We start from the raw sequence: 18,576 nt of genomic DNA, 5'->3' as shown, positions 1-18,576 counted from the left end.
GAGGGTCCCTTCCAACCCAATGCAATCTGAGAATCTGTGAATCTATACCACAGTGCTCTGGGGTGGAGGGCAGGAGGTGTAACTGCTTACACCAGCCAGCACTGAGCCCTTGGTTTCCATTCCCCAGCCACTTCCTAAGCAGATACATGGAACTGGGTTTGAAAAGCTCTTTAGGCTTTTAAGAAAGAGAAGCTGGTGGAGGAGTATTTTGGAAGAGGTCAGTGTTCTCCTCAGGATCTCAGGTAGTGATAGGACTAGGGGGAATGGAATGAAGCTGGAGGTGGGGAGATTCAGGCTGGAGGGGAGGAGGAAGTTCTTCCCCATGAGAGTGGTGAAGCCCTGGAATGGGTTGTCCAGGGAGGTGGTTGGGGCCCTGTCCCTGGAGGTGTTTAAGGCCAGGCTGGCTGAGGCTCTGGCCAGGCTCATCTAGTGTGGGGTGTCCCTGCCCATGGCAGGGGGGTTGGAACTAGCTGATCCTTGTGGTCCCTTCCAACCCTGACTGATACTGTGATACTATGATAGTGTTTTAGGGGAATCCTTGCAAGAGGCTGGGGTCTGCTTGGGCTGCAGCTGTGGACAACAGTGAGGTGAAACCACTCAGAATCCTAAATGGAGCTGAAGCTGGAGATTGATGGAGGACACAGTGGGTTTCAGCTCAAACCTATAGAGTTTTAGGGAGATCAGCAATCAGTTGCTGACCTTGCAGGGGCAAAACCCCTGATGTACCCTGTTGGGTATCTTACATTGCTTAATTTTGCCCTTTTTCCCCTTGATTCTGCTTTATGAGCTGACAAAGAGCACAGTTGGAAGTTCATAGAATCATTAAGGTTGGAAAAGACCTCTAAGGTCATCAAGTCCAATCTTCTACCCAGCACCTCCATGACCACTAGACCATGTCCCAAAGTGCCACATAGTATCATAGTATCAGTCAGGGTTGGAAGGGACCACAAGGATCAGCTAGTTCCAACCCCCCTGCCATGGGCAGGGACACCCCACACTAGGTCAGCCTGGCCAGAGCCTCATCCAGCCTGGGCTTAAACATCTACTTGGCCTTTAATCACCTCCAGGAGTGGTGACTCCACCACCTCCCTGGGCAGCCTGTTGCAATGCCTGACCACTTTTTCAGTCAACACATTCCTCTCAATATCCAACCTAAACCTCCTCTGGTGCAGCTTGAGGCCATTTCCTCTTGTCCTGTCATTAGTTCCTTGGGAGAGGAGGCCACCACTGGCCTCACTCCAACCTACTTTCAGGTAGCTGTAGAGAGCAAGGTGGGTTTTTTCCTCAGCCCTCCTCTTCTTCAGGCTTAACAATCCCAGCTCCCTCCTAAGACCTGCTCTCCAGTCCCCTCACCAGCTTCATTGCCCCAGAGTGAGATAAGTGAGGTCAAGTTTGGAAAGCTCCAGAGTCTCTCACCTGCATGCATAGAAAGAGTCATTGCTGCTCTGGAGGTACAGACTTCCCTCTTTATTGCTGAGCCCCTAAGAGCTCCCCTGATGCCTCTTAACAAGTGAGCCACCAGGGAACAGCAACATTTACCTTTCCTTGGCATCAGCTGCCAAAGCTGCCTTTGTTTTTTGCCCTAGGAGGAGCAGGATGGACGTCCTGAGGCCCACCCTGATAAGGATTGGGGAGAGAGTGTACAGGAAAAATGCCATTCAAGAGCAGAGCTACCAGCAAGAGGAGGAGGAGGACTTCTCTGCAGGTGAAGAGTGGTGACTGTGGTGCTGGCAGGGTGAAATCATTATCACTGGATGCCTAGGGAGTTCTTGGTGTCTTCCCTGATGTCTTTGTGCACTCAGGGACCTGCCTGTGTGGTAGAGTGAAGCGTTCAAGGATGCTTTGTGTTGGTCCCTGATGATTCTGCTGAGCAAAGAGAGGATGTAATCCTGGTAACCTAACGTGGGTTTGGGTGGCTGTGCTGCTGACTGCCAGTGATGTTTGCTGCCTGTGAAAGATCTCCAGTACAGAGGAGGAAAGAAAGGGGGAAAAAAAGATCTCCATGGATCTGCTCTGCCCAGGTTACTGACTCCCAGAGTCATTTTGGTTGGAAAAGACCTTCAAGATCATTCAGTCCAACCATTCCCTAGCTCTGCTCAGTCTGGTGCTAGCCCATGTGCCTCAGCACCACATCTCTGCCTCTTTGGAGCACACCTCCAGGGATGGGGATTCAAACACCTCCTTGGGGAGCCTGTTCCAGGGTTTGAGAATCCTTTTAAGGGGAAAAAAAGTTTCCTCTAATGGCCAACCTAAAGTGCTTTTCTTTTCAGCAGCTCAATTTGCAGGGTGCTGTGCTGCCATCCTGAGGTCTGGCCAGGCTGGAGAGCTGGGTGAAGTGGAACCTCAGGAAGTTTGAAAGGGACAAGAGTAGGGTCCTGCATCTGGGGAGGAGCAAAACCAGGCTCCAGTGCAGACTAGGGGTTGTCCTGCTGGAAAGAAGCTCCATGGAGAAAGACCTTGCAGTGCTGCTGGACAGCAAGCTCTGCATGGGACAGCAATGTGCCCTGGGGGCCAAGAGAGCCAATGGGGTCCTGGGGTGCAGCAAGAAAAGTGAGGCCAGCAGGGCTGGGGAGGTTCTGCTCCCCCTCTGTTCTGCCCTGCTGAGACCACACCTGGGATACTGTGTCCAGTTTTGGGCTCCCCAGTTCAAGAGAGACAGAGACCTGCTGGAGAGAGTCCAGTGGAGAGCCACAAGGGTGACTGGAGAAGAGAAGGGCTGAGAGTGGATCTTATCAATATCTGTAACTATCTGAGGGGTGGGGGTCAGGATGAAGGTGCCAGGCTCTCTTTGGTGGTGCCCAGTGATAGGAGAAGGAACAATGTGTACAAGCTGGAACACAGGAAATTTGACCTCAACATGAGGAGAAACTTCTTTCCTGTGAGGGTGCTGGAGGACTGGAACAGGCTGCTCAGAGAGGTTGTGGAGTCTCCTTCTCTGGAGACTGGCTGCATTCCTGGGTGACCTGCCCTGGGTGATTCTGCTTTGGCAGGGAGCTTGGACTTGATGATGTCTGGAGATCCCTTCCAACCCCTAACGTTGATTCTGTGATCCCTGGATGTGTTGGAGAGGAGACAGAAACCATGGCCCCTTTCTGGGAGCCATGTAAGGTCCCAACAGCCCCAGGTGAATGGCCCATGGGTGAAATTTGCATCTCTTCCTCCCTGCTGAGGCTGGAGGAATTTCTCTGTTGTTGTTTCCTTTTTCTCATCCTGTCCTCACCTTTTATTTATGTTCTTCTGCAGCATTCATTTTCTGCTCAGGTCTCTGAATGGGCTGGTGGCTTCCACCCTGCCAGGAGAAGAGGCCATTCCCACTGGGTAGTTGCACAGCTTCCAGCTGAGAGCAAAGCTGGGCTGTAACTACAGCTTTCCTCTGCCTCCCAGCCTGATGGATTTAGAAGCAGTCATTATGTTTCCCAGAGCTGGTAGTCAGGTGAAATAAAAAGCAGTTAGCCATAATGGAGATGAGTCCCTTTCTTCCTCTATTTAACCTTGGGAGAAGGTGACAGGGAGATGTGTCCTACATAAAGCCCTGCCAAACTTCACAGAGGTTGCACAAGGTCTGTTGCTTTGTTTTGGTTTGTTTTGTTTTTCTTCTAGTGAGCCCTGGTGACTGCTCAGATGAACCCTGTGATGCCTTTGTGGTGGAAGAGACTGAGAAAGGCTTCCAGTGCAGAGTGGAGGTTCCCAGCCCCTTATACAAGTGAGCCTGTGTGTCTCTGGTGTGTTTGAGGAAGATCAGAGGGCTGGAGCTCCTCTCCTGTGAGGACAGGCTGAGGGAGTTGGGGCTGTTCAGTTTGGAGAAGAGAAGGTCTCTGGTGAGACCCCACCTGGAGTACTGTGTCCAGTTCTGGAGCCCCTGTTACAAAAAGGTTCTGGAGGTGCTGGACCATGTCCAGAGAAGGGCCATGAGGATGAGCAGAGGGCTGGAGCTCCTCTGCTATGGAGACAGACTGAGAGAGTTGGGGCTGTTCAGTCTGGAGAAGAGAAGGCTCTGAGGAGACCTTCTTGTGGCCTTCCAGTATCTGAAGGGGGCTGCAGGAAAGCTGAGGAGGGACTTTTGAGGGTGTTAGGTAGAGACTGGACTAGGGGGAGTAGATTCAAGCTAGAAGAGGGGAGATTTACACTGGATGTTAGGAAGAAGTTGTTCCCCATGAGGGTGGTGAGAGCCTGGCACAGGTTGCCCAGGGAGGTGGTGGAAGCCTCCTGCCTGGAGGTGTTTGCAGCCAGGCTGGATGTGGCTGTGAGCAACCTGCTGCAGTGTGAGGTGTCCCTGGCCATGGCAGGGGGGCTGGAACTGGCTGATCCTTGGGGTCCCTTCCCACCCTGACCATTCTGCCATCCTGCCACCCTGACCATTTGATCTGCTGGAGGGTAGAGAGGCTTTGCAGAGAGACCTGGACAGGCTGGACAGATGGGCAGAGTCCAAGGGCAGGAGATTGAACACATCCAAGTGCCAGGTTCTGCACATTGGCCACAACAACCCCAGGCAGTGCTACAGGCTGGGGTCAGAGTGGCTGAGAGCAGCCAGGTAGAGAGGGACCTGGGGGTGCTGGTTGATGGTAGGCTGAACATGAGCCTGCAGTGTGCCCAGGCAGCCAAGAGGGCCAATGGCATCCTGGCCTGCATCAGGAACAGTGTGGCCAGCAGGAGCAGGGAGGTCATTGTGCCCCTGGACTCAGCACTGGTTAGGCCACACCTTGAGTCCTGTGTCCAGTTCTGGGCCCCTCAGTTTAGGAAGGAGGTTGACTTGCTGGAGCATGACCAGAGAAGGGCAATGAAGTTGGTGAGGGGCTTGGAGCACAGCCCTGTGAGGAGAGGCTGAGGGAGCTGGGGTTGCTTAGCCTGGAGAAGAGGAGGCTCAGGGGTGGCCTTACTGCTCTCTATAACTACCTGAAGGGAGGTTGTAGACAGGCAGAGGTTGGTCTCTTCTCCCAGGCAGCCAGCACCAGAACAAGAGGACACAGTCTCAGGCTGTGCCAGGGGAGGTTTAGGCTGGAGGTGAGGAGGAAATTCTACACAGAGAGAGTGATTGCCCATTGGAATGGGCTGCCTGGGGAGGTGGTGGAGTCCCCATCCCTGGAGGTGTTCAGGAGGAGACTTGATAGGGTGCTTGGTGCCATGGGTTAGTTGATTAGGTGGTGCTGGTTGATGGGTTGGACTTGATGATCTTGAAGGTCTCTTCCAACCTGGTTTATTCTGTTCTGTGGGTAGAAGCCTTTCCAGCTGCAGTTGTGCCTCACTTGACTCCTAGCCGTCTGTGTGACAGGGACAGCAGGTGGTGCTTTCCTGCTGGCAGGAGAGGTTTTGAGCCTCTCTTCCCTTGAACATAAAAGCATCAGGGAGGGTGGGAGAAAGAACTGGGGCGAGCAGCCTGGCAGGGGGAGTTGGTGAAAGCCTTGAGAGGGAGCACACATGACTGGAATTGACTGTTGACTCAAATCTGGTGTTTATTTGGGAGCCTGTGGTGTTCAAAGCTTTATCTAGTTATTTTTGACAGCTTTATTGGTTGAACAGCTTTGCTGAGATGTAGAGGAGGAAAAGTGCTCTGCTGTGTGTTTGGACACTGGCAAATCACTACCTTGAGCAAAGCAAAGTAAGCAAGAGAAAAGGAGCCCTTAGCTCTCCTGCAGCTGATGTAAAAGCTGTGGCAGGGTGTGCTGGGCACAGCTGCCATGACCAAATGACTTCTTTTAGCTTAAGCTAGTTGTGAGCCACAGCTCAGCATCATCCCACGGTCCTGGGCTGGTGATGGGTAGAGTTCTGGGAGTAGCTTCTGTGCTTGGGATGAGTCCAGCCCATGGAGCTGAGTGTGTGCATCCCTCTAGCACAGAGATACTCAGTCTGGGAGAACCTTGTGGCCAAGAAGGCCAATGATATCCTGGGGTGCATCAAGAAGAGTGTGCCAGTCTCTCACCACCCTCATGGGGAACAACTTCTTCCTAACATCCAATCTGAACCTACCCACTTCTAGTTTTGCTCCATTCCCCCCAGTCCTATCACTCCCTGACACCCTCAGAAGTCCCTCCCCAGCTTTCTTGTAGCCTCCTTCAGATACTGGAAGGCCACAGTGAGGTCTCCTCAGAGCCTCCTCTTCTCCAGACTGAACAGCCCCAACTCCCTCAGTCTGTCCTCATAGGAGAGGTGCTCCAGCCCTCTGCTCATCCTCATGGCCCTTCTCTGGATGCATTCCAGCACCTCCAGATCCTTCCTGTACTAGGGGCTCCAGAACCTTTCCCATAACCTATCCTGGTTTCCTCAAGGACACAAGGATGCATGTCCTCACACCCTCCAGGATGCCACCTTGGTCCATCAAGCTCCATCTAACCCCATATCCCGAGTGCAGTAACTAGAGATAAAGTGGGGCCATACCTGGGACCTGCTCCCTAATACACTGCTGCCTTCTAGGGATTCCACAGAATCACAGAATGGTAGGGGCTGGAAGGGACCTCCAGAGATCATCAAGTCCAACCCCCCTGGCAAAGCAAGTGGCAAGTCGCATAGGAACACATCCTGATGGGTTTTGAATGTCTCCAGAGAAGGAGACTCCACAACCTCTCTGGGCAGCCTGCTCCAGGGTTCCATCACACTCAGTTTAGGCTGGAGGTGAGGAGAAAGTTCATCCCAGAGAGAGTTGTTAGCCATTGGAATGTGCTGCCCAGGGAGGTGGTGGAGTCCCCATCCCTGGAGGTGTTCAAGAGAGGATTAGATGTGACACTTGGTGCCATGGTTTAGTAGTCATGAGGTGTTGGGTGAGAGGTTGGACTTGATGATCCTTGAGGTCTTTTCCAACCTTATTGATTCTATGATTGTATGACAAGTAGGTCTAGGGAGTTTCTTCTTCCCCTCTGCTATGCCCTGGCAAGGCCCCAGCTGAAATACTGTGTCCAGTTCTGGGCTGCCCAGTTCAAGAAGCACAGGGAGTTGCTGGAGAGGGTACAGCAAAAGGCTATAAAGATGGTGGGGGGTCTGGAACTCCTCTCTGATGAGGAAAGACTGAGAGAATTGGGGCTTTTTAGCCTGGAACAGAGCAGACTGAGGAGGATCTCATCAATGCCATCCTCAGGAGGATGAGGCCAGTCTGCCTTCAGTGGTGCCCAGTGACAGGACAAGGGGCAGTGGGTACAAACTTGAACTTAGAAAGTTCCATCTAAACATCAGGAGGAACTTCTTGCATTTTAGGGTAATAGAGCCCTGGAACAGGCTGCACAGAGAGGTGGTGGAGTCTCCATCTCTGGAGAGTTTCAAAACCCACCTGGTCATGTTCCTGTGTGACCTCCCTTAGGTGAATCTGCCTTGGCAGGGGGGTTGGACTGGATGCTCTCCAGAGGTCCCTTCCAAGCCCTGCCATTCTTTGAGTCTCAGACCCTGGTTTCTCTATGGTGTGGTTGATCTGCTGGCTGGAGACACTTAATGGAGAGTGATCCAGTGGCACTGTGTGAGTGACTGTCTCATGCTTTTATTCCTCCAGGTACATCATTGGCAAAAAAGGGGAAACCAAGAAGAGACTAGAAACAGAGACTAGAACCTCCATCAGCATTCCCAAGCCTGGAGTGGAAGGAGAAATTGGTGAGTTAGAAGACCCACAAAATGGAAGCTGTCTTACCAGCTCTTGCCCAGACACAGTTTGAGTGGGAAGAGGGTACAGGAGGTGTCTTCTTTTCATTCCTGCCTCTGACATGGCACTGACTCACTTTATGGCCCTGGGAAAATTGCTTCACTCTTCTCCTGAGTTTAGCTTTTCTGTCTATAAAGCCTTATAAAGCAGGGTCAGGGTTTGTTGGGTCATGGCAATCCTCAGCACCAATCCAGGCTGGGCAGGGACTGGCTGGAGAGCAGCCCTGAAGAAAAGGACTTGGGGGTGCTGGGGGATGAGAAGCTCAACAGGAGCCAGCAGTGAGCACTTGCAGCCCAGAAAGCCAACCTAAGCCTGGGCTGCAGCAAGGGAAGTGTGGCCAGCAGGGCCAGGGAGGGGATTCTGCCCCTCTGCTCCACTCTGGGGAGACCCCACCTGGAGTACTGCCTCCAGTTCTGGAGCCCCTGTTACAAAAAGGTTCTGGAGGTGCTGGAAGGTGTCCAGAGAAGGGCCAGGAGGATGAGCAGAGGGCTGGAGCTGCTCTGCTATGGAGACAGACTGAGAGAGTTGGGGCTGTTCAGTCTGGAGAAGAAAGGCTCCAGGGGACCTTCTTGTGGCCTTCCAGTATCTTGAGGGGGCTCCAAGAAAGCTGGGGAGGGACTTTTGAGGGTGTCAGGGAGTGATAGGACTTGGGGGGAATGGAACAAAACTAGAAGTGGGTAGATTGAGATTGGATGTTAGGAAGAAGTTGGTGGGGAGATTCAGGCTGGAGGTGAGGAGGAAGTTCTCCCCCATGAGAGTGGTCCCTTCCAACCCTGACTGATACTATGATACTATGAAGTTGTTCCCCATGAGGGTGGTGAGAGCCTGGCACAGGTTGCCCAGGGAGGTGGTGGAAGCCTCCTGCCTGGAGGTGTTTGCAGCCAGGCTGGATGTGGCTGTGAGCAACCTGCTGCAGTGTGAGGTGTCCCTGGCCATGGCAGGGGGGTTGGAACTGGCTGAGCCTTGAGGTCCCTTCCAGCCCTGACAATGCTGTGATTCTCCATTTGAAGCCTCTGAATAGTCTCCCTGAAGTCAATTCTGGGCCTTGATGAGTGGCTTGGGAGCTTTGGGATCAAATGTGTTGGATTTTGAGTTGTTTGATTCTGCTTTTGAACAGAATGCCATTTCCATTCCTAAGAAACTGTAATCCACATCCAGGAAAAAAGTTACCTTGATGAATATTTATGTAGAAATCAGCTCCAGCATCTGCCTGGAGAAGCATTTTGATGATCCTGCTGCCTTGCTGGTGGTGTCACTTGATCCTGAGAGTGCAAACAGGCTTCCTTGTACTGGATGTGCCTTCTCATCACTTCTTGTGACTTACAAAGAGAGGAGACATTGCTCATGAGGGCTGCCCTGGGAAGGTTTCTGCCTCAGTGGATCATAGAATGGTTTGGGTTGGAAGGGACCCCCAAAGGTCATCTAGTCCAATTCCCCTGCAGTCAGCAGGGACATCCTCCACTAGATCAGGTTGCTCAGAGCCTTGTCCAGCCTGACCTTGAATAGCTCCAGGGATGGGGCCTCAGCTGCCTCCCTGGGCAACCTGTTGCAGTGTTCCACCACCCTCCTGGTGCAGAACTTGTTTCAATCCAGTCTAAATCTGCTCTTCTCTCATTTCAAACCATTCCCCCTCCTCCTCTCACTGCAGGCCTTGGTAAGCAGTCCCTCTGCAGCCTTCTTGTAGCCCCCCTCAGGTGCTGGCAGGCTGCTATTAGGTCTCCCTGGAGCCTTCTTTTCTCCAGGCTGAACACCCCCAGCCCCCTCAGCCTGTCCTTGTAGCAAAGGTACTCCAGCCCTCTGATCATTTTCATGGCCCTCCTCTGGACCTGCTCCATCAGGTCTGTGTCCTTCCTGTGTTGAGGGTTCCAGAGCTGGATGCAGTACTCCAGGTGAGGTCTTAGCAGATATCTGGAGGGCCCCTTACACATGCCTGGGTGATCATTAGCCTGATGTGAAGTTGCTCCTCAGCAACCCTAGGGATGAGGGGGATCCAACTGTGGTGCTGCACAAGTATGTGGCAGCACTTCTCAAGAAGTGGATCTTGACTTCTTCCTGAGAAGCATGAAGGGCTATTAAGAAGGGTGAGAGATGATGAAAACATGTAATAATAGGAAGCTTGCTTCTTGCAGCTCTTTCCTTTCAAGCTGAAGTGTTCTCTGTTTGGTGCCTTGAAGTGCATGCACAAATGATATAGGCCATCTTGATCTTTGATAGCCTTCCTTTTCTCTTTTTATACTGTGACTGCCTCTCTGAACACTTGAAATGATGCTCTGAAGAGCTGCTGAGATGGTGGAGGCCTGGTCACTGGTTTTTAGGCCCTCAGAGCTGACATTCTTGAGAGCAGAGGGATACTTTGGATGGCATCATCCTGTCTCTGCAGAGGAAAGCACAGCCATGTCAAGCATTCTCTGTCAAGCAGGGAGTCTGACAGGAGACTCCCTGCCAGAGGGGGATCTCCCCCTTTACTCCACTCTCCTTAGACCCCACCTGTAGTGCTGTGTCCAGCTCTGCAGTCCCCAACACAAGAAGGACATGGAACTGTTAGGGAGAGCCACAAAGCTGATCAGAGGGTTGGAGGATCCCTCCTGTGCAGACAGGCTGGGAGAGTTGGGGTTGTTCAGCTTGGAGAACAGAAGGCTTCAGGGAGACCTTAGAGCAGCCTTCCAGCATTTGAAGTGGGCTACAGGAGAGCTGGAGAGGGACTTTTGGCAAAGGCATGGAGTGACAGGGCAAGGGAGAATGGCTTCAAACTGCAAGAAGCTGGATTGAGGTTAGACATTAGGAGGAAGTTCTTCCTCATGAGGATGGTGAGGCACTGGAACAGGCTGCCCAGAGAAGTTGTGGAGGCTTCAGCCTTGAAAGTGTTCAATGCCAGACTGGACAGCACCTTGAGCAATCTGATCTAGCAGGAGGTGTCCCTGCCCATGGCAGTGGGGTTGGAACTAGAAGGGCCATGAGGATGAGCAGAGGGCTGGAGCTCCTCTCCTATGGAGACAGACTGAGAGAGTTGGGATTGCTCAGTCTGGAGAAGAGAAGGCTCCCAGGAGACCTTCTTGTGGCCTTCCAGTATCTGAAAGGGGCTCCAAGAAAGCTGAGGAGGGACTTTTGAGGGTGTCAGGGAGTGATAGGACTGGGTGGAATGGAGCAAAACTAGAAGTGGGTAGATTGAGATTGGATGCTAGGAAGTTGTTCCCCATGAGGGTGGTGAGAGCCTGGCACAGGTTGCCCAGGGAGGTGGTGGAAGCCTCCTGCCTGGAGGTGTTTGCAGCCAGGCTGGAGGTGGCTGTGAGCAACCTGCTGCAGTGTGAGGTGTCCCTGGCCATGGCAGGGGGGTTGGAACTGGCTGAGCCTTGAGGTCCCTTCCTCCCCTGACAGTTCTGTGATTCAATGATCTTTGAGGTCCCTTTCAACCCAAACCATTCTATATCATTCTATTTCTCTGTGGATGGTTGGGAGGGTTTAATGCCTACCATTTCTTCAGAGAGCCCAGGGCTGGCAAGTGGAGAGGAGCTGCTGGGCATCTCCTGGCATCTCCTGGGTGAAATGCTCTCACCCTCACGGTCCCCTCCAGTATTGCTGGTTTAAAGTCAATTGGATGTCCAGTCACCACCTGGTCTATTAAGCCAACAGATGTAATAAGGATAATGACTCTTGAATTAGGGTGAGCCATGGGTGTCAGTAGTCTGTCTGTAGCTGCATGCAGAGGAGAGGGGCATTGCTCTGTTTCCATTGCAGTGATCACAGGGCAGCACCGCGGCGGCGTCATCTCCGCCCGGACGCGGATCGACGTGCTCCTGGACAGCTTCCGCAAGAAGCAGCCCTTCACACACTTCCTCTCCATTGCTCTCAACCAGCCCAACATCCAGGAGAGGTTCCTGCAGTTCAAGGAGGAGGTGCTGGAGAAATGCTCCCAGGTAAGAATCCACAGGAGAATCAAAACCCTTCAGCGGAGTGCCCTTGAGGCAGCTTCTTGGTGCTCACCTTGAAGGACTTGCAGGTAGCTTCTTGGTGCTCACCTTGAAGGACTCAGAGGTAGCTTCTTGGTGTTCACCTTGAAAGACTTGGAGGTAGCTTCTTGGTCTTCACTTTGAAGGACTTCCAGGTAGCTTCTTGGTGCTCACCTTGAAGGACTTGGGGGTAGCTTCTTGGTCTTCACTTTGAAGGACTCAGAGGTAGCTTCTTGGTGCTCACTGCTCTGGTGAGACCCCACCTGGAGTATCACAGAATCACAGAATGTTAGGGGCTGGAAGGGACCTTGAAAGAGGTGACCAGAACTGTGTCCAGTTATGGAGCCCCTGTTACAGGAAAGATCTGGACATGGTGGAACATGTCCAGAGAAGGGCCAGGAGGATGAGCAGAGGGCTGGAGCTCCTCTCCTATGGAGAAAGACTGAGAGAGTTGGGGCTGTTCAGTCTGGAGGAGAGAAGGCTTCCAGGAGACCTTCTTGTGGCCTTCCAGTATCTGAAGGGGGCTACAGGAAAGCTGGGGAGGGACTTTTGAGGGTGTCAGGGAGTGATAGGACTGGGGGGAATGGAGCAAATCTAGATGTGGGTAGATTGAGATTGGATGTGAGGAAGAAGTTGTTCCCCAGGAGGGTGGTGAGAGCCTGGCACAGGTTGCCCAGGGAGGTGGTGGCAGCCTCCTGCCTGGAGGTGTTTGCAGCCAGGCTGGATGTGGCTGTGAGCAACCTGCTGGAGTGTGAGGTGTCCCTGGGCATGGCAGGGGGGTTGGAACTGGCTAAGCCTTGAGGTCCCTTCCAGCCCTGACAGTTCTGTGACTTAACTCTCTTCCCTTCCCTAGGAGTGCATTTTCAGCAGGCCTTCTCCTGAAGTTGTTGGATCCATTGTGAATTTGTGGAGTGCTGTTGTGAAATCTTCTGTAAAGTGGAATGGCTTAGAAGTTGTTAGTGGAGTATTTTTGTTGTTCTCCTCAGAGGCTTTCCTGGGTAGGGAGATCTCTAAGGTTCAAAAGAGAGCTGGGGATTTTTGGGGTTGAATAGGAAAGCCACTAAATAATGTAGTAGCCTTTGCTGTGTTTTAGATGATTTCTACACTCCAGTGAGGCCAGGTAGGACTTCATAAGTTTGCTGCTGCTTCTCATGTCACTTTCCTTCTGGTTACAGAGAGGGAAGGAAGATGGGATGTCATTACTGCAGCTCAGGGAGGGGTGACTTGGCAGCACATACCACGCTGCAAATCCAATCTCTTCCCTCCTTCCTCATGAGACTTTGTGCTGACACTCCCTCCTACCTGCCTTCAGAGCTTGCCTTGAGAGCAGCAGGGAGCAGGCACAGGGAAGCGAGGAGCAGCCTGCAGTGGGAGCTGTGTGTTCCCTGCTTTAGTTTCGAGTGCTCCTGCTTTGCCAGAGGTGGTGTGGCAACGCACAGGGCCAGGCTGAGGGGAGGGAATGGGCTTAGTACACTGCCACATCCTCTCAGTCTGCTGGCAGGACATCCCTGGGCAAGAGAGGAGAGTTCTTTTTCTGTGGCTGCTGCAGGTCAGATTGCACACTCACAGCAGGGCTTTGTAGGCTGATGCTCTTACCTTCATGTCTCTCACTTTTCAGGGGGAGAATAGACTCTTGCCAACAGCAGAGTTGAAGTAGTCTCCTTCCCTGTGTCTACGTGCTGGGGGTGTGAATTATTTGCTGTCTGGGAAGACACTGAGTTCTTGCTCAAGTTTTCCTGGGCACTTGCATGTCAGTTGTCTCATCTCCAAGAGCAGAAGGGAGCTGGCTTTGCAGTCTTGTCTTTCCTGGCAGTTCTAGTTGAAATCCCTCTTCTCTGCCCATCTGAGGAGCTTTTGGTCACTCAGGTTTCCCCCTGCTGTTAAATACAACTGAGGGTGGCCAACAGGTCCAGGGATCAGCAATCAGTGCAGTGCCATGCACGCCCTCTCCCCAGGCTGGGAGGATGTCCCTGGCTCTGTCACTTGTCCCCATGAGCCAGCAGCCTCTGCCTTTATTAAAGGGAAGCCCTGAAGGCAGGGGGATGGAAATGTCAGCCTGAGGAAGCTTGGTTGGACAAAGAGTGCTGGACCTCAGGCTGGCATCAGTGGTGGCCTGGCTCCCTCTGTTGGTTTCCTGTTCCAGTCCTTGTGTGGGGACACACCAAAGTCACAGGGAGAGGAGTAGCTCCTCAAGGGGCTGCTGACCTCAGCACAGAGCTCTGTCAGTGGCTGTTCCTCCTGTTGGCCCTGGACTGAGAACACTGCTTTTGGCTTGGTGTTTCTTGTGCCCTATATCCCCTTCTACCTGGGCTTATGGCTGTTCCAGACCTCTCACTTGATCTCCCTTAGGATCTGGCCCTACTCTGCTTGAGTTCTTGGCATCCTGGACTCTGCTTGATCCTCCTCCTCCCTCTAGCTGTCCTCCAGCAGGTCCTGTGGATCTGTCTTGTCCCTCCCTGTGGCCAGCAATGCCAGACCTTCCTGCCTGCACAGGGCAGGAGCCTCAGTGTCATGCTGTACATCTGGCTTCCAGGCTGCCTCGGTGTCAGGCAAAGCTTTTCAGTGCCACATCTCTAAGATGTGGCCTCTTTTATTCACCTCTGCATCTAATGCTGTCATTTGTGTTCCCATCCAGTGTCCTTAATCCTTCAAAACCCTGGCATCATGCAAGGACCCTCCTTGCAGAGCACTCATCTTTCCTGCCTGCTGGTTTGGTGGCATCTCTGCAGCCCTCCACTGGCCTCAGCTGGTGATTTCCTTGCTCTCCAGCCCCCTCCTGATGTGTCTCTGTCACATTGTTTGTCTCTTGCTCACTCTTGAGTATCAGTTTGCATCCCTGAGTGGGATGTTCATAGATTTATTTTGGTGCCTTCCCCAGTGTTGTCAGTCACATTCAGAAGGAGCTGCCTGGAGGCATCTGCAAACCTTCATGAGCTCCTTGTCCTAGAAAGCTGCAGAAACTGGAGCTCAGTCAGAGGAGTGCTGAGACCCTGTGCTGACCAGGCTAGTGAAGTTGATATTTCCTCCTCTTGCCTGCCTTTGTCTCTCCTGCAGCTTTTGTGCTGTGTCTGGGCAGCCATGTAAGGCTCTGCTTCATGGTCAGGGATCCTGCAGCATGGGTGTGCAGGTGGGGACACATTTCAGCCTAAAAGCTATTTCTGGCTTGCAGTAACCTCAGGCTTGAGCTGCACTCACAACCAGCACCCAGGTGTGGATCCTCCTGATAGCTGCAATGTCTCTGAGAGAGTGTGGCACTGAAGATGTGCCTTTTGCTTCTGCCCAGTCATCAAGGTGCTTGCAGGCATCCCACAGAATGGTGGCAGCTGAAGCTGCCCTACAGCAGGACAGACACATGGATATCCTGGAGGTACTCAGAGTGAGGCTCAAGAAGGCTAGGGGCAGCCTGGTCTAGGTGAGGATGTCCCTGATGACTGCAGAGGGGGTTGGACTAGATGGCCTTTGGAGGTCACTTCCAAGCCAGAGCATTCTGTGATTCTAGGAATGTGGGTGAAGGCAGGAGGCTGCAGGTCCTGCTGTCCATGATGTGTGGACACAGGGCTCCCTGGCCTGGAAGCTGCAGGACTGTGTTCAAACTGCTTGGTGCCTTATGCCCCTCGAGAGGGCCTGAAGTGTTCCTGGTGCTGCTTACATCAGCTCTAGAGCTTCCATTTTTAGTTGGACATGTGGAATTTGGTCAGTAGCAGCTCTATGGGGGGGTTGCAGATGTATAGCCTAGGAATAGAGAATGATAGAATTGTTTGGGTTGCAAAAAGACTTCCAAGAACATTGAATCCAACCACCAACCTAACACCACCATGGCCATCAAACCATGTCCCACAGTGCTGTGGCCACAGGCTTCTTGAACACCTCCAGGGATGGTGACTCCACCACCTCCCTGGGCAGCCTGTTCCAATGCACATGACACCAAGTTGGGGGCAGGAGTTGATCTGTTAGAGGGTGGAAGAGCTCTCCAGAGGGAGCTTGTCAGGCTGGACAGATGGGCAGAGTCCAAGGGCCGGAGATTGAACACATCCAAGTGCCAGGTGCTGCACATTGGCCACAGCAACCCCAGGCAGTGCTACAGGCTGGGGTCAGAGTGGCTGAGAGCAGCCAGGCAGAGAGGGACCTGGGGGTGCTGATTGACAGCTGGTTGAATATGAGCCTGCAGTGTGCCCAGGTGGCCAAGAGGGCCAATGGCATCCTGGCCTGCATCAGGAACAGTGTGGCCAGCAGGAGCAGGGAGGTCATTGTGCCCCTGGACTCTGCACTGGTTAGGTCACACCTTGAGTCCTGTGTCCAGTTCTGGGCTCCTCAGTTTAAGAAGGACATTGAGACACTTGAATGTGTCCAGAGAAGGGCAACAAGGCTGGGGAGAGGTCTGGAGCACAGCCCTGTGAGGAGAGGCCGAGGGAGCTGGGGTTGCTTAGCCTGGAGAAGAGGAGGCTCAGGGGAGACCTTCTTGCTGTCTCCAACGCCCTGAAGGGAGGTTGTAGCCAGGTGGGGGTTGGTCTCTTCTGCCAGGCAAGCAGCAGCAGAACAAGAGGACACAGTCTCAAGCTGTGCCAGGGGAGGTTTAGGCTGGAGGTGAGGAGAAAGTTCTTCCCAGAGAGAGTTGTTAGCCACTGGAATGTGCTGCCCAGGGAGGTGGTGGAGTCTCCATCCCTGGAGGTGTTCAAGAGGGGATTGGATGTGGCACTTCAAGCCATGGTCTGTGGTGACAGGTTGGACTTGATTTCTGAGGTCTTTTCCAACCTTACTGATTCCATGATTCTGTGAATGCCTGACTACTCTTGCAGGAAAGAAAGATTTCCTCATCTCCAGCCTAAACCACCCCAGCACAATTTCAGGACATTTTCTCTTGTTCTATCACCTGACACTAGGGAGGAGACCAACCCCCACCTCACTCCACCCTCCTTTCAGGGAGGTGTAGACAGAAGTGAGGTCTCCCCTCAACCTCCTGTTCTCCATATGACCTATGCTACAATCTGCACCTTGGATACTGGCTTCAGTTTTGGGCCCCTCGCTACAGGAAGGACATTGAGGTTCTGAAGCACATCCAGAGAACAGCAACGAAGCTGGTGAAGGGTCTGGAGAACAGGGCTGGTGAGGAGCAGCTGAGGGAGCTGAGGCTAAGGCAAGACCTTCTGGCCCTCTACAACTCCCTGCCAGGTAGCTGGAGTGAGGTGGGGGTTGGTCTCCCAAATAGCAAGTGTCAGAGTGAGAGGAAAGGGCCTCAAGTCGTGCCAAGGAAAGGTTAGGTTGGACATTAAGAACAATTTCTTCCTGGAAAGGGAGGATTTCCAAGCTGGTTGTGCTGGTGACCTGATAGTGCTGGGCTGATGGTTGGACTCAATGATCTCAAAGGTCTTTTCCAGCCATCCTTCTGTGCATTTCTGGTGCCTTATTTTTCTTGCCTTCCTTCCTCTGTTACCAGCAGAAGGATCATAGAATCATAGAACTGTGAGGGAAGCAACCCCAAGGCTCAGCCAGTTCCAACCCCCCTGCCATGGCCAGGGACACCTCACGCTGCAGCAGGTTGCTCACAGCCACATCCAGCCTGGCTGCAAACACCTCCAGGCAGGAGGCTTCCACCACCTCCCTGGGCAACCTGTGCCAGGCTCTCACCACCCTCCTGGGGAACAACTTCTTCCTCACAGCCAATCTCAATCTCCCCACTTCTAGTTTTGCTCCATTCCCCCCAGTCCTATCACTCCCTGACACCCTCAAAAGTCCCTCCCCAGCTTTCTTGGAGCCCCCTTCAGATACTGGAAGGCCACAAGAAGGTCCTCTAGGAACCTTCTCTTCTCCAGACTGAACAGCCCCAACTCCCTCAGTCTGTCTCCATAGCAGAGCAGCTCCAGCCCTCTGCTCATCCTTGTGGCCCTTCTCTGGATGCATTCCAGCACCTCCAGATCCTTCTTGTAATAGAGGCTCCAGAACTGGACACAGTACTCCAGGTGGGGTCTCAGCAGAGCTGAGCAGAGGGGCAGAATCCCCTCCCTGGCCCTGCTGGCTATGCTTCTCTTGCTGCAGCCCAGGCTCAGGTTGGCTTTCTGGGCTGCAAGTGCTCACTGCTGGCTCCTGTTGAGCTTCTCATCCCCCAGCACCCCCAAAGCCTTTTCTCCAGGGCTGAAGCAAAGGATGTCTGGATGCATCTGAGCCTGTCAGCAGCAGGAGCCCTCTGCAGCTCCCTGTGTCCCTGGCTCGTTCTGCCAGCCGCTAATGCCGCTCTGATCCCACTTCATCTCTCAGCAGGGTCTGCTGGAAAGCACATCAGTGATGAAAACCAGTCATGGCAAACTGTGCCTCACGGAGCAATGAGGGAGCTCACAGATTTGTCCAAAGCAAGGGGGACTCTCAGGCTGCCAGGAGAGACCTGAGCAGGTCTCAGTGGCAGGAGCAGCCACGCTTCTCTTCCTGGTGCAGCTTGCTGGTGCAAAATGTGGCAGAATTAGGCCAAAGCCAAGCTTTGCTTGGTCATAACAGTGAGGAAGGGGAAGGACCAGGTGTATGTGTGTGTGAGAGAGAGAGAGAGAGAGGATTTCTTCTGCCCATTGAGCATTTGTGAGGGACTCTTTCTCTCTGAAGCAGTTACCATGCCAACCATTCATTTATATTTTAGAGCAGGGAGTTGTGTGTGGTGAATGCTTTTTAACTTCTGGTTGGTTTGTTTCTTCCTTCTCTGTGTGTCTTTAAGACCTTTTCTAAGGTGAAACCTTGTGGTGAAATATGGAACTCCTCAGGTGTCATTCGTGCTGGAGTATGGTCAGGGCTGCCAGAGGGTGAAGCAGGGCTGAGGGGAGGCTCATTTAAGCTAAGTATGGGGAGGTGGCTCACCTGGGCAGGCTCATTACTGATGTGGTGCAGTGGGAGGGTCTGGATGACCTTGCAAGTCTCCTCTCCCCATCATGTGTCAGAGTGAGGAGGACTGAAAGCATCTGTCTGAGGGGGTGGGCAGGTGGACTTTGCAGGAATACTGCCATGAAAAATCACAGTTGGGGCTCTCAGAGC

General features: G+C 53.0%; 1 protein-coding gene across 9 annotated transcripts in view; it reads left to right on the top strand.

Annotated features, from left to right (window-relative positions):
* ASCC1 (activating signal cointegrator 1 complex subunit 1) overlaps nt 1-18,576 on the top strand; it is an 86,713-nt gene that overhangs the window by 8,467 nt on the left and 59,670 nt on the right. For 4 of the 9 annotated variants that reach the window (XM_068140348.1, XM_068140350.1, XM_068140343.1 and 1 more), the window contains 4 exons: nt 1,587-1,705; nt 3,601-3,703; nt 7,472-7,569; nt 11,354-11,532. In XM_068140348.1, the coding sequence (XP_067996449.1) occupies nt 1,587-1,705; nt 3,601-3,703; nt 7,472-7,569; nt 11,354-11,532 (499 nt within the window). The remainder of the gene's footprint in view (nt 1-1,586; nt 1,706-3,600; nt 3,704-7,471; nt 7,570-11,353; nt 11,533-18,576) is intronic. The other 5 variants (XM_068140347.1, XM_068140341.1, XM_068140342.1 and 2 more) reach the window with 2 other exon arrangements.

This window comes from Melanerpes formicivorus, unplaced genomic scaffold, assembly GCF_026170545.1.
Source record: "Melanerpes formicivorus ecotype bairdi unplaced genomic scaffold, bMelFor1.0.p_v2 SCAF_6, whole genome shotgun sequence".
Lineage (NCBI taxonomy): Eukaryota > Metazoa > Chordata > Aves > Piciformes > Picidae > Melanerpes > Melanerpes formicivorus.
Note: the sequence above shows the minus strand (reverse complement) of the source record. Positions and strands in the feature narration are given on the sequence as shown.